General features: G+C 40.7%; 1 protein-coding gene across 1 annotated transcript in view; it reads left to right on the top strand.

Moving 5' to 3' along the window:
* Nucleotides 1-16,251, top strand: part of znrf2b (zinc and ring finger 2b) — a 29,143-nt gene extending 12,892 nt beyond the window's left edge. The window contains exons 2-5 of the mRNA XM_032558888.1: nucleotides 4,050-4,145; nucleotides 11,974-12,079; nucleotides 12,292-12,365; nucleotides 13,299-16,251. Coding sequence (XP_032414779.1) covers nucleotides 4,050-4,145; nucleotides 11,974-12,079; nucleotides 12,292-12,349 — 260 coding nt within the window. The 3' untranslated portion in view covers nucleotides 12,350-12,365; nucleotides 13,299-16,251. The remainder of the gene's footprint in view (nucleotides 1-4,049; nucleotides 4,146-11,973; nucleotides 12,080-12,291; nucleotides 12,366-13,298) is intronic.

Raw genomic sequence — 16,251 nt, 5'->3', positions numbered from 1 at the left:
CACAGGACTCCCCAAGGGGGATGGTCAAACGTCTTCTCTAAGTCCACAAAACACATGTAGACTTGTTGGGCAAACTCTCATGAATCTTCTAGGACCCTGCAGTAGATGACAGAGTAAATTGTCTAAGTTGACGATTTGAGTCTGTTTTGGAACAAAAGAGTACCAAACCTCTTAAATATAAATATACATTTTTGACTGACAATCAAGAGAATAAAGACTTGTATAAAAGCTAGAAGAGTTCAGGAATTCTGGTTCTTAACACATAGTCTGGGTAAAGAATCCATTGCCTATTAGAATCCCAGTCGCTGAGTTTTTGGGTAACTAGACTTCTCCTTACTTGATGTTGTCTCTGGTCTCATCCGAATGACTTCTTCAATTTTGGAACGTGGGTTGAAACCACCATGCTTAGAAAGAAACACTCTGAGTTTCAGGAAGAGTGTGACTTTGCTTTGGGATATGAGAAAAGAAACAATGCATGCCATTGGTCTATAAAAAATCCTTCTGACAGTTTCACATTTTGTAGCCTTTTCATCAACAGACTGTCTGCTCTTTTGAGAGAACAAAGAGCTGCTAGATCAGGAATACAGTCGCATATTATTAAATTCTCCCAGACTTTCATGCAGAAACACTTTCTGTTTGGCTCTTCAATTGCTGCTATGTGACATTTTGGATAACGCCTCCACACAGATTGACCTAAGAAGCTCTGTTTATGCAGAGCTAGTCTGGAGCCTTCGGTTTGTTCACTTTATGCCCCATGCTTGCAGAAAGCAGAACCTTTTTATTCTTTCTTCTATTTTTTCTTTTGTCCTCTCTTGTACTGCAAAGTTGCATACTTTTGCAACCAAATTAATTTACTACAATGTACTGTATGTAGTTATCAGTTTAGTTGAATACAATTCTGAATGTAAACAAGCACACAGTTATTGCATCAGTCTTTTGTTTGGTGTGGTGGTCAGTCATCATGATTAGCTTTATTCTGACTGAACGTTAAGATGATTGCTGATGGACTCGGCTTGTTGTTGCTGTCAGTGCAGCACTTAGACCTATCCAACACTGACTCTGGTCCATCATCTAACCCTCTCCATATCTGTTTATGGTTTGTTTTCCATAAAAAGTAAACAAACAACCAAAACAACATTAATTAAAATGTATTATGATTATTTTTGTTGCCAAACTTGTTGAAAAAAATATTAATCATTCAGCTTAGACAGGAAAAAAGGCAAAATGCCAGTTAGAACTTTTGTAAAAAGAAAATGAAGAAATAAATAAAAAGTGCTAACTAACTAACTCAAATGCTCACAACAATTTTCAAAATCCTGACTTTTTAACAATATTAAGCATCTTTTTAGATATAGTTGTCCAAATGAAAGTTGTCAAGATCATTTTCATGAATGCAATTAATTGATCTATTACTTATCATGACAGGCTTAATAGGACTTCTGCCAGTTTTTGACCATTCCAGGCCTCAGTTTGTGTGTGTATATATACTGTATATATGTATTTGTTTGTGCTTTTTCTAAAAGCAAAACTAACAAGTCAGAGAACTGTCAAAAAGAAGGAATCCCCAAGACTTAATAAGACCATTTTATTATTAGGTCTTCAGCTCAATTCACTGCACTATTTTATGTTGAAGAGTAGCAATGGAGTAAAAACTAAAATCGCCCCAGGTTAAATAATTATAGGAACGTCATTAATGACCATATTCCAGCCTGAATGTGAGTTTCTCAAGGACAAATCCACTAGATCCAGCTGCAGGTATGACCTGCGATAGACGTGCATGGAGACGCGTGGCAGATCTGTTTTCCTCCGGAGACTGTCCCATTCAGTGGACTGAATGAGTCATCCCAGCCTGGCAGGGGGGACACAGCTCTGTGATCAGGAAGCCTAAAGGAGAAGTGGTGCAGGGCTGCAGTTCAACCTCAGCAAGCTTTCAAATAAACACACCTACCATGTTCAGAACATTCCTGATTATTAGCAGATGGCTGGGAAATCTTGTTAGACACTGCTGTGCATGTCTGTGCTCGTTGTGATTTACTTAAATAGGTCGGACAATCAGCAGAGAGCCCGCTGCTGGTAGCCCTAATCTATTCAGTCCATCAGTAACAGCAGGATAGCTGATTTTTTTATTTTTTTATTTTTGTAAGCCCTGCACACAATGCATACAAATTTTGTCTGATTTGCATCACTCTGAAGGTAAAGAGCATATTTAAGATGCTGAGTGAAATCCAGTGTTGGTTACATCCCTGGAACAGGAGACTTCTTGCCTGTGAATCTCCCTGAACCTTTTATTTCTTCTTTACAGTTCATACGTTCCTCTGCAAGCACACACTCCCTCTAAAATTTAATGTACAACACGTGAGCAGTGCAGTGGTTTTGATGCCAGCATCTTACCTGGGTGCCATTATTTTAAGCTTATTTAAACGGAATAATTTTAAAGCTTAAAATAAGCTTAAAATAATGGCAAAAAAATAAACTGAATCATTTTAAAGCTGGAGTTTGCATGTTCTCCCTGTGCATGCGTGGGTTCTCTCCAGGTACTCCTGCTTCCTCCCACAGTCCAAACACATGATTGTCAGGTAAATTGGTCTCTCCAAATTCTCCCTAGGTATGAGTGTGTGTGTGTGTGTGCATGGTTGTTTGCTCTGTCTGTCCCTGTGTTGCCCTGCAACAGACTGCCTACCTGTCCAGGGTGACCCCGCCTCTTGCCCGAAACGTTAGCTTCGGGCTGTAGGCACCAGCACCCCTCCTGACCCCACTAGGGACAAGGGTGTACAGAAAATGGATGGATGGATCATTTTAAAGCTGCTGTCAGTGTTTCTTACCCTGCTCTGTGTGTTTGCATGTTCAAAAACGCATTACTGGTGTAAGCTTCTGGATAGTAGCCACATCTGCCCTGGGCAGTCTGTCAGGTCCTCACTTCACCTTTGGCAGCGTCGTGAAGCGTCTTGCCAAAGGACACAATGACAGAGGTGGACGGTATGGGAATCGAACCAGCAACCTACTGATTGCGCTACAAACTCCTACCATCATCATCACCATGATTGAATTTTGTCAACAGACCACCATCTGGTCGATTGACAGAATGTTTTTTGTTGGTTTGTAGAGCTGTCAATGAAAAGGGATAAAATTCCAGTTATAGTTATAAACCAAAAAGTTGCCTTGTGTCATTGCCAAGCGATCAGAGTTGCCGTTGCGTAAATGCTCTTCAGTGGTGCATAGCTATACGTGTTACAATTGCGGCACTAATGCTGCAGAAATTTTCAAAATGGCCAAAGAAATCTGTGGCCGCCTAGCTTAGCTGATCAAAAGATTAAACACCTCGGGGTCAAATGTGTGATTTCTGGTTTTTCCCCCCCCTCAGATGAGCAACAGAAATGTCTGTAACATGTTAGGTTTTGGTTTAATTTTCCATATTTCCTTTAGACATAGCTGATGCAGGTAATAGCTTCATAAATGATGGATGAGTCTCTCCTCCTTTATTGCTCTTCCCTTCTATTAATAATAGAAATTTATAGTTTCCTGAGATCTGCTGTGCATGATGACTGATTAGAGCTGTTGCTGTACAAACACTGACTGGCAGCTCTTATTATGTTGATGTTGATTATATTTGTAGGGTATTTATGTTATATTGTATGTAATAATTTAAAAGCTTTTTCCCTTTCCAGTTCGCAATTATTGTTTACATTTCGAAGCAATATGTGGAATAGCAACCTATTTTTATTAGTTTTCCATAAAACATTTTTATGGTTGAAGATCTCATTATAGTTCAGAGTTCTATAGGTTGAAAAGACAAAAGGGTGAGGGTGTCCACATGTGCATTTAGCATTAAAATTCTTTTTTTATTATTATTATTTACCATAACATGAAGTCATCAGATAAATTGAGATGTGAAAACTAGAAAGGAAATGTAAAAACGCCTAATTCAAATCCACAGGAAGAACTGTCACATTTATCAGTTTATTTCTAATTCTGTTTTTTCACAGTTTCTTCTCATTCCACCTCCCACCTATCATTCACTGTTGCTATATTTACTTCTCTGTTATTGTCAGGGTTCAAGTGTCCAGTGTGCTCCAAGTATGTGTCCTCGGATGAAATGGATCTTCACCTGGTTTTGTGTTTAACCAAACCACGCGTCACGTATAACGGTAAGAATGAGGCCTCCTTTTTAATTAGAGTTAAACTACTAGCTACTGGCATGCTGCGCTTCTATAGAGCGCTGATAGAGATGTGACTTTCTTCCACGGTATGCTTTACCAACAAACCCCAGAATACTGTGCGGTTCTCGACCTGCGTTACGTGAATATTCTTTATATTGTATATTGAAAATTCTATCAGATGTATAATCTATTGATATTTATGATGTATATTGTTATGTATTTATTGTCCAACTCTGATTAGAGTTATCAGAGCAGTATCTAAACTTATCTAAGCATTAACGAGCCGCACAACACCGACTTTCTGAACCAAGGTGTGAAGATTATCGACCCGTCTCACCTCGCCTGCTGCTTCAGCTCACCATCATCAGGCAAAAGGTCATAAATTTTATCTGTCTGCATATACAAGTTAGTGGCATAGTTACCTTAAAAAGGTAACTTAGTTGACCTCTGAAAAGAGTAGTTTTGTAGCTTTACTAATTGCTTGATTTTAAAGTAACTAGGTTAGATTACAAGTTAATTTATTACTTACTTTCAGCCGCTGCCTACTAGAGCTACCATCTCCTCAATATAAAAATGACAGCCAACATCTTTGAGGAAATTCCTCAACTGTCCAATCAACTTCAACTCACTAACTCATAATATTGCCTGTATTTCCAGCTACAAAATGTGCATCTCTCTTTTCCGTCCATTAATTACATGTTTCTGTAAATAATGACCAATTGCCCTCATGCTAATATGACTGAGTTCTCTGATAAAGCAGACGTCAGTGGCCAAGACGCAGGAGGAAAGCTACAGTGTATCTTTTTACTATGTAAAATGACAAAAAGTGACTTGGTTAACTACTTTTAATCTGATTACTGGTTTAGAAATAATAACATGTTTGATTGTTCAAGTATAATATGTGGGATGTTTCCGGTAAAGAAGCTCATTGTGGAGGAAACGTGCTGTGGTCCAAGGTTGGATCTTTAGTAAATGTTCCAGGTTCAGCAGATTATCCCATGACTTTAAATGGCAAACACTGATAAGATGATAGGTGTAGTTTATTGCCATTTAATAACTTTATCGTTAACATGTGACTGTTTGTAATTTTGATATGTGTGTCTCCCTGGCACCCATTTTTTTTCTTCTCTTTCTCCTTTCACTTCCTCACAGACACACACGCCATCTCTCAGTTCTCTGTCATGCACATGTCTGACACCCTGACCTTTACCCTGCAGCTACCCATTACAAGGACATGCCTCAGACCCTTAGTCCTAAACCCAACCCTTAACCAGAAAACATCACTTCTTCTCATAATACCCGGGTTTTGGGCATTAACATCCGTGCATCTCTGACAGTCTGGTGGGAATATTTCAGAACAAACAGATCTTTAAATCTCAATACTTTCTTGAATTTGAATTATTTCTTTGCATATTTAAATAAATTTCCAATATTATATAAAAAGGTCTTAGTGTTTAAATGAAAAACTTGCAGAACCTGCCAATTTTTTTATAATTAACGTCAGAATAATCGATGGCATAATCAACTACAAAATAATTATTAGGTGCAGCTCCATTTCTGAATATCTTTAATAAACTGTTATATTTGCTTATAAAGATTTCCTTATTTTTCTCCATTAAGGTTAATTCAACTGTATGAAATAAATTTGAATAACTATCAGTGAGACTGATCAGATGCAGTTTTTTTTTTTTCCTGGCTGATTTGACATCCTCTGTAGTGGCTGATAATTTACTCCGTTCTCTTACATCAGTTCAACATCAAGCTACATCAAGCATACCAGAAATGCTGCTTTTTTTTTAAACCAGAAGAGTTGTTTTACTGAAACAAGAGGAAAAAAACATTTATTGAAGGCAGACGAGCATAACGTATGAGCTAATAACACCAAGAGGTTCTAATGTTCAAAAAGTGACTGAGTCTGTGTGAAAATGAAGCGCTCCCAGCTCTTTGGTTATGTAACAGCAGGCTCCTTTTCCAACCCGCTTCCCTGTGAAATCTTGTGTAATCTGCCTGTAATGTTTCCAAAAGCAGAGACTAATGCTGTGGTTGCCTGAGGGCAGCTTCTCCTTGTTATTCTCACTGTTGTGTACTTAAGGACGGCAGAATCACGATTAATGTGCCCTGCACGCCTTTCTCATTACTCTGCTTTCTTCCTGGGGTTTAGTTGCTTTGTCGCCTTTTGTTCAACATGAACATGAGCTTGTAAACTTGTGAAACTGTTCCTTTCTGAAACCGTAATCATTCCACATTTCCACTGTACTTGCACAAAAGAGCTGAACACTTTCGGGGCCAAGTCTAGTTCCTGTTTGAAAAACAAAAAAAAACGGGTTTCCTGTTCAGCTGACACAGATTCCTCTGTGTCTTCCTGTGTCAGTCATATGATAATTGTGGTGTTATTAGCTTGCTTCTGCATGGAGGAGAAGGTGAGGAAAATGCCACACTTGGAGCCTCAGCAGAAGGAGAGGCAGCCATTAATGTAGTAGGTGATGGAGCAGTGTTGAGGGGGCGGATGGCTGCTGTTCTGGTTTTTCTACCAGTTCCAGTTCTTAAGCAGTCCTGGTCTTAACTGGTTCCACTTTTCCAAAACCAGAGATCCACATCACAGCCACATTATAAACATCTCAACATTATAAACAACTGGCAGTGCTTGTGAATGCTTGACAGTCCTGATAAGATGATCTCTGATCTGGGCGTTAAACCCAGCTTTTAGAGCAATGGTTATTAAAAAATTAACAGTGCTAAACTGAGTTGGAAATTACATTTATATAAATGATCATTTTCATGGATTCAGGGGGAAATAATCAGTTGTAACCTGCATATTGACCTACCTACCCTCTGTTACTGTGTTTTAAATTTGACCTATGAAAAACCAAACTAATTCCTGGATCACTTGGCAAGACTTTAGAATTGTCGGCCTATTTTCAAAACCTGAGACCCTACACGTGACAATAAAAACATCATAGATATAACAGGTTTGGCCGCAGCAACACACCACACACAAATCGTTTTTTGTCACCAACATTCATCTGATGTCAGATGGGAAATCTTGCAAAAAGTCTGAAGACCAAACGTGAACTCAGTGTTAACGAACATTGCCGACTGGGAATAAGCAATGCCGATAGTTTGTGGGCTATGTTTATCAGAGAAAAAAAAGATGCAAAACGTCTCTGATGTCCACTGGACTCTCTGGTGCGCCGTGGCTGTTGTTTTGTCTTCTTTATTCAGAATTTACTCCCATGTCTCCGTCACCTCACTCTCTGATGCATCACATTCAACGAGCTGTGTTTTCGTTTGTCCTCGGGGAACTCACCGTATGCTACCATATGGAGCTAAGACAGTCCAACATGTCTGAGATTTTGTTTCAGTCTTTGTTTCAAAGTCTTGCCAAGTGAACTAGACATAAGCTGCAGAGTTTTAAACGTGGGACTCGGAACATTTTGATTGACTGCTGATCACCATGAGCCCGCCCCTAGCTCCTGGTGTAAATGGTTCTATCCATTGGACCAGCAGCGGTGCTGATAAAGCACCAGTTTCAAGGCTCAGAGTATAACATAAACTCCCCATCTGTTAGCATGTTAACCTTTGAATCAACACTAATACCCATGTCACACGTTTACATATTTGGCTGACTTGGTGTCATAGGATAATAAGTTCTGCCGTTGCCATGCTGCACGTCTAACTCTGGAGCATAAACGGTTTAATCAGGCTGCCAAAAATTCTTTGGGCATGTTGAAAATTTTTATCATGCTTGCTGCAGCAGTCACATATCATGCATACTGTAGAAGTCCATCACTGCTACTGAATCAATACAACTTTGACTCGAACTTTGCACAATACTCTGAAAACATGACCTAATCTTGTAGGCTAAGCCATCTGAAATGGCAACACATCATGCCCTGATTGAAAGAAATCTAAGAACGGATAAGAAACTAAGTCAGTCTGGAAATGGTAAGTAAACCATTTCTAAGGCTTTGGGACTAACCTAGTGTGGTGGTCAGTGACTGCTCCTGCACTACTCTAAGACCTGTAATCATGACATTAGCTCTGCACCAGAAAATCCTGAACGGCAAAAACAGAAAGTATTAAGGTGGCCCGGTAAAAACCCAGACTGCTGGCAGGCTGATAGAGGTGCTATGGCATGACCTTAAACAGGTTGAAAATGATGGAACTATTTGCAATGTGCCTGAATTAAAATAATTCTGCAAAGCTGAGTGGGCCAAAATTCCTTCACAGTGATGAAAAAGACTCATTGCCAGTTATCACAGAGCTGTTCCTGACAAGGATAGAACCACCTGTTACTGGGTTTAGTGGGTAATGACTTCTTCACATGTGGCCAGGTAGTTTTTGATAGATGGTTTTCCTCTTCATAAATAGGAAACATTTAAGTGGGACGAAAACAAGAACAGAAGAAATCTGCAAAGTGGTCATTTGTTTTTCACAGTGTTGTCTAATCTGAGCAGTTGCTGCCTTCAGCAGTCAATGTGGGTCTCTAGCAGATTCATACAGAAACAGGAACTGATGAAGATACAAATTCGCCACATCTCATGTCAACAAAAACTGCAGCATGGACTCTCAAATAATGTTTTGTTTTCACACACATACACACACGCACAAACAGAGAGAGCACCTTCTGGTCCCTAAATATATCCACTGGTGGTTCATAGCAGGCACACACAGCAGCTGCCAGGCGAACGTAACAGCAGAGATGTTTTCCGGACTTATTTCTAGCCTGCTCAGAAACACACTCATCTATTTCTATTAAAACAGCCATGATACAGAATGGATGGTGTGGAGGTCAGCGTGTTGATCAGCAGATTAGTGAATTTACCTTTTAGAACTGATGTTACCCATGTTAATGAGGAAGCTCTTAAATAACAGATCAACATTTTTGCACTCATTACACAGACAATATTTGATGGTTCATTTAACCTTGGTCCATATTTATTCCTTCAGTGATTTAGTGAGACCTTTACAGTACATTGACATCAACAGTAATATGCAGTGAGGTGTTTTTTTGTTTTCTTTAAATAATGAAAAACAAATGAAATGTTGTCTTATGCAATCAAACATTAAAATTCTCCTCGGTCTCAGAATCCTCAGCAGTATAGATGTCTGGACACTGGCTCGGTCACTTCAAAGACTTTCTGTCATTCTTCTATAAAAGCTGCATTGTTGCCTTGGTGATTGATTTTGGGTCATTTCCTAACACAGCAGGCAGTGTTCTCGACCAAAGAACTCAAGTTTGGTCTTACTGCATCTTGCGCTTTAATGAGCTGCACCATGAAGTGGTCTGCCTCAGGTGACACAGAGAGTTTTCCTGTGGATGACAGTTAAATGTTCACTGGTGAAGCTGAAAAAAGGCCTTCAGGAGGATTTCAGATTTCAGTTCATGAAGAAGGTGTGTATCTCCAGTGTTGTTTTTCATGTTTCTGGTTCTGAGTCTTCAGAACATGAACAAGACCATCCTGCTCCGTTTTAGAATGATCGACCAGAGAAAAACTAATGTCCTCTTTTGGTCCGGGCCTGGTGTGAATAAATTAAGGGTGAATGAAGGTCATTTGATAAGTCTTAAGTTTCACAATATGTTTGGAATCATTGTCTTATTAAATGGACAAGCATCAGGTTGCTTCACATTTTGCTAGAGAATATGCAGAAGAGATGATGGTAGGTCCTTGTCCAGGTTTTTGTCCAGGTCCTTGTTCAGGTCCATTGGACGCAGAGCAAATTGAATATTGGTGTTTTTTAACTATGATTTAGGCAAACCAATGTTTTGTTGCCATGTTCTTTTTAAAAAGAAGAGACGTTCTCCTGGCCAGTCTTCCAAATCAGCCGTACTCATTTGGTCATGAGTTTGACCCTTGAGCATGCTACCTGAGGCATGCAGAGTCTGACCTGGAGCTCTTGTGTTACTCTGATCAATGTATGATTGAATTTGCTGGGACATCCACTCCTAGTCCGAGGTGTTTTTTTTTTTTTAAATCACTTTTGTCGTAGATTGATGGACTCTGAACCGGCCTGTATGGCCCTTCTCAGATTGATGTGTGGTAAAAATGGAGTCATCTAAGGTAATGTTTCTGTTCTGGCATTAAGTCAACACACACCTGTACGTAGTAAACACAACAAGTTGGTTTCAGTCTGTGTTTACCCACAGTCTCGTCCACTCGCAGCAGACTGTCTGTGTATTATAGATGCTTTTGGCCTCAGTGAGCTGGATGCCATGTGCTCCAGCCCATAATAACAAGCTTTTGCCGGCCTATGTGGGTTAATCCACGGTTACATAAGATCAGCCCTAATGACTCTGTGTGTTTTGCTGCAGGTGATGGGTTTAATGGTGCACATGCTGACTTCCACTTAAGAGCCAGACCAGTGCTATTCATAGTGGGAGGGGTTCACTCATAGGAACACACACACACACACACACACACACGCAGAGTTACCACTCTGATTGGAAACAGGGCTAGGGGGTTCCTGTGGCCTTCAAAGCCACAATATTAAACTCAGAGTATGAACACATTTGTGAGAACATTTAAACCCATCCTGGTAAATCAGTGAGACCTTCACTGACTTTTGTGGGCAGTTAAAGCATGCATAATGAGTAGCAGCGAGCAACATGGGGGTTACTGTTGAGTATTGAACTAGTTAGTGTAATGGCTAGTGAATAAACCAGTTCCAAATCATTTTATTTGTTTTAGCAGTGTCCACGCTCTATCATCCAGCAGTAACAGACAATCAATAAATTGTTATGATTCAATAAAATGTTATTCCTAACAACATGCCATGTTAAATGTGAAGGAATGATGCAGTTTGCCGTCAGTCACTTCACAATGACAGTGGGGCTAAAGCTGGCTGTAGTTTCTACTACTATAAATGATACTTTTCATTTATTTGGTTAAAAAAATTTTTTTAAATGTGTTACCTTAAAACTTGCTGAAAACAAACAAGATTTGTCCTGCCCAGTGTTGGTCTGGGTGCCCTGTGGCCCGCTGGCAGAGCAGGAATACCAGGCTACAGTTGTGAGTTTGATTCCTGGACCTGAACCATTTCCCTGCTTTCTGTCCCCGACTTCCTGTCCAACTTCTAATGAACAAAGGCCACACAAAGGGTTTAATGAAGCCAAAGTGTTGTATGTATCCCACTTAGGCCTGCAACCAACAATTATTTTAGTAATCGATTATTTTATCAATTATTCTGGTGATCAATTGAGTAATTGTGAGGGGATGGCACGCTGTGCATACTTTTCATATATGTATATATTTGTAAAGTTTTGTCTTAACTGCTGCTCCGTGTGTTATTTTAGCAAATTGCATGTGTTAGTCTGTATACTCTAGTTAGCAATTATTCAATTACTAAATTAGTTGATGGTTATTTCTATAATTGATTCATCGCAATCGATTCATCGCACTACTGCCAGTTGATACATAGTCTGCACATACCAAGGATCAAGTTGGATGAACTATACTGACATTCATCAGACACATTCCTAATATAAGACTAATTTATCAGTTTTTTAAAATGATGAATACCTCCATTTAATCAGTGGAAAACGTTGTGCAGTAACCTGCTCCCTCTGCCAGCAGCAGGCAGGCTGTGGTTACTTCACTGACTGCATATGAAGAAACTACAACTTTCATTCAAGGTGCCTGCAGGTTCATATTGCCTGGTTTATGATGGTCTACCTTTCATAATGATATGGAATGAACTGTTGCATTGTCCCTTTAATTCAGCAGTGTCCATTTTACTTCTTCAGTATGGATGGCATTAGAAATGGTGCCATCAGTCTTTCTCATGCCTGTGCTGTTGTGTGTGTTCTGGCCACTAGAGGACGTCCTGTCTAAGGATGCAGGAGAATGTGCAATCTGCCTGGAGGAGCTGCAGCAGGGAAACACCATCGCCCGCCTGCCCTGCCTCTGCATCTATCACAAAGGGTGGGAAGCTCGTTTTTAGTCCTTGCTCTTCACATGAAAGTTACCAGACTCCAGAAACGACACATAACGCTTCATTACACATCGTAAAATGTAAAAGTTGACATGTGGCTCCATACGGTGCAGAATCCTCTAACAGCTCACACCATGTGTCTCTGCTAGGTTTAATGGCAGAACATGCTCTGAGTGACTGTTCTGCTCTGATTGTGTTCCAGCTGTATCGACGAGTGGTTTGAGGTGAACAGATCGTGTCCGGAGCACCCGGCAGATTAAAGCTTCCTTTGCACAGGTAACCTTCTACCCAGAGCGGAAGCACTGACCCACCAGGAGGTCCTGTGCAGTCCGTTCTGTTCCCGGAACGTTCTCTTATCTCGGCCGTTTCTGTGAGCGTTTCCACTGTGGAGTCCAGAACAGATGCTGAGCTGTGGCTCCGCCTACTGCAGCAGGATTGGCTGCTGTCGTGTTCAGCGGCTCAGTGTGACTCCTGTCGGCAAAATAAAAGTTCATTGCATTTCCACCTTTTGTTATGTTACACCCTTATTGTAAATTTTCCAAAATTCTGCAGCCTTTACTTTGTTGATGAAGTTCAGAACTGAGCTGTTTCCACTGATCATGTGAATGTATGTTTATGTTTTAGGGCTGTGAATGTTAACTCATGCAATTAATAAGAAACATTTACCACATAATATTACATAATGCAGATTAATCTAATAATTTATTTTGACCTTAAAGCATCTCTAGCGTCGGTTCGGTTGAAGTGAACTTTGCTGCAGTTCAGTGCGTTATGTGAACACAAATGAACTAGTGCAGGGCATTATGGGTAAATAAAAACAAAACAAACTTATCTAGCATTAGTGAGAGAAAAGACGTGATCTGAAAAGAGGAATTCTCCAACCTCTAAAATCTGATGCTGCTCCACTTGTCTTTACATTCCTTGAAGAAGGAAGTTGAATTCAGTCTCTTCTTCAGTGGTTTTTGTGCCGATTCCTTCCATTTCTGGTGCAGTGCCACCACGGTTGAGGGAGGGAACAGGTTTTCAGTTCAGTGTGAAGGTCAGAGAGTTCTGGGGGGAAATGTTCTTACAGTCCAAACTCTCCTCTGCTCTGTGGAACAGCGTCCTGCAGTAGAAGCACACCGTCCAATGTTTGAACTGATGTGTATCTGAAGAAGTCAGCGGGTCGTTTCTGACTCTGTGTCTTTGTTCTGTGTCATGTGATCCCAGGTAACCCACTCTGACAGAATGAAGCTCGGATCCAGCCAGACTGTCGGACCCCGCCAACACTGTGATTGGCTGACCCATCCCACCCCCTCCCAAACAGCCAACCGCACGGTGTAGAACCGCAGTATGCCAAATCTCTTTGGAGGAATCTTCAGGGATATAAACTTTGTGTGTGTTTTTGTGTGTGTGTGTTTTGTTTTTGTTTTTATGTTTGAGTTGCACTTTCTTTCTTTTTTCTCCAAGTGAATGGACACATCTGCTCAGTCAGGCCTGACATTCCATCAGGACAGGAGGAGGGTGCTGCTGCTGCTGCTGCTGCTGCTGTAGCTCAGCTCCGCTGCCCTCCTCCTCCGTCAACGTCGGATTTTTTCTCCCAGTGCCTTGTTTGCAGCGATGCTGAGCACCGAGCAGGGTGGGACAGGAGCTCTCTGCTGCAGGATCATCTCACCATAACTGCCATTAAAGCAGCCGGGAGCCGGGCGGCCCCCATCTGCGCCGGCAGCTGTCGCCAAACGGTGCCAATCAACTGTGAAAACCGTCCGTCACACGTCTCATGAGTGCTTTTTAACCCCTAACTGTGCAGCAGGACTCTGCAGGCGCAACACCCACTGCATCAGTTACCAGCCTCAGGCCTCTGCAGGCTGCTGGTGCCAGCAGGAGAAAAGCAAAAAGCTCATTTTATTCTTCCATTTCAAGATGTTTTACAACAGCACTTTCTCTACCTTGGCAAGAGGCTTCTCTTTAGCATTGACTTACAGATACTTTAATTTATAGCTGAGTTAGGGATTATAGCGGAGTGTTTTAAAAGAGTGAGTAAAATGAGACAAAACAAAACAACTTTGGGGAAGTGCGTCGCTCCAGAGCAAAACGGGGAAAAACATGTAGCTGAATTGTTCTCCCTAGACAGAAATGGATCAGCTTTTTTTTCCAACGTTTACTGTAGAAACTGTAAAAACATTTCTCTCTGCTTTCACTACAAAAACACTAAATCTTACAAAGTATTATTGTCTACTGCCTAGTTCTAATATTTTAATGCACTTGTAGTGACATAGCAGCTTGTTTTGGTCAATAACTCCTTAAAAAGAAATTGTTCCAGGTTATAAGTGAAATAATCTGCTAGCGGAACTAGCGCTTCATTTTTTTTTAGTATTATTTTAAGGAATTATTAACTGAAAACAAACTCTTTATCTTGCTGAGATCATTTTCAGTTAGTTTTGTTATATTTCAGGTGGACTTAAACATTTGCAGTAGAAGCAGGACCAAAAATACTCTGTAAGGTTTAGTGTTTCTGCAGAGCTGAATCACTGAACAAATGTTTGAGAGAGCTGCTTCACACCTGTGCTGCGTGGAGCGGACCTGCTGCTCACCTGGGAACCGGACCGCTGGTTCCGAAACAGAACCACTGACCAGATCAGTCACTATTTCGGCAGGAATCCAGTTAACAGAAGCCACAGTTTGATGCGTTCTTTTGGATCAAGCAGTCCATGGACGGCCACTCCGTCACTTCTGGGATTGTCTTGTTCTGAACCAGTCCATTTTATTTATAAAAAAAAAAATTGCTTGTTTACCTAAAGTGCTGTACAACAGGGAGATAAAACAGAGACAATAATAATATAAGAAAACATTAAAAGCAGAATAAGACATACTTAAAAATGTAACAGAATTAAATAGAAATCAACAAACTCACATTGGGTCAAAATCCACTGAAAACAAGTTTTATTTTTAACAGAGACTTAAACAACATGGCCTCTAATTATTTTTAAACCGATCCACCTGGCAGTATGAGAAACCTCCCCGCAGCATGATGCCAGCACCGCTGTGCTTCACTTTGTGTCAAACTCTCTGCGAGCTCAACAGGAACAAATGAGCTTCTAAATGCTGCTGCATTTCTCTACATGTTCTCTCCGTGTTCTTTCATTCCCAGAATGATTCTGCAGCATGCATGTCAGAACTGCTGCTTCTGTTGGTTTTCTATTTCTCTACTGCTGCTACCATGTAGAAATATTTCTGCCTGAAACAGAGACGATCTGGTTAGAGCTGCTGGACATGAAAAGCTCCTTCGTTTCCTGATCTGAGTTTCTGTCATCACTCGCCTCCCAGCGCTCTGGAGGGAATAAACACTTAGAGAACAAATGAATGAACTTTTATTTAGACTTTTTTTTTCAAAAAGTGAAACTGATCACTAGGTAAAATATTGAGGCATTCACAACGAGACGCTTGAAAAAGAAAAGTTCCTAATTTACAACATAAACTAACGTCAGTGGTCACCTTTTCTGTCACATTAGAGAATAATGTGACGAATGCTTTTATTTTTAACTGGAAACAAATGGAGTTCCTGTTGCCACGGCGATGACGTGTCGCTCTGGTGCATCAAGACAACACAACAGGAGCAGTTTCTAAAGGTTTTAGAGGACCATGTGTTTTTGTTTCTGTCTTTTATACTTTGTTTGTGGTCTACTTTTTAAAGAAACAGTGTGCAACAATTACTGACAGCCGGTGTTGGCCGACCAGACGGGACGAGTGAAACGTTTCCCAAACATGGGAGCCCTCCATCAGAAGGCCTTCTATGTTCCTGACTGAAGAACATCTAAGCACTTTGACACAAGACTGTTCTGAAATTGATCATAACTAAGGCTAATCTTTGCATTTATTGCATATTTTGGTTTAAAACCGATCGACCCCATGCTCAGCTGAAACCACCATGTCTGGTGGGAAAGAGTTGTGTGTTCCTTGGTTTTCCTCCGGTCCGGTGGATCAGTACGGCCGGGTTTTGCTGTAGTTGGGGTTTCTCAGGTAGTTCAGTTTCACAGGTCCCTGGGTGTTTGGTTCCAACCAGAGGAATCTTCTTAACCCGCTTTGACTACCAGAGATCAAAAGTCATTTTCCATGTTCTGCTCATAGTCTCTGTCAGAAGATATGAATAGATGACTCCAATAAATAATATTTACCAGCAGGA

Source organism: Xiphophorus hellerii, chromosome 3 (genome assembly GCF_003331165.1).
Source record: "Xiphophorus hellerii strain 12219 chromosome 3, Xiphophorus_hellerii-4.1, whole genome shotgun sequence".
Taxonomy (NCBI): domain Eukaryota; kingdom Metazoa; phylum Chordata; class Actinopteri; order Cyprinodontiformes; family Poeciliidae; genus Xiphophorus; species Xiphophorus hellerii.
The sequence above is the reverse complement of the archived record's forward strand: the minus strand, read 5'-3'. Positions and strand labels throughout refer to the sequence as shown.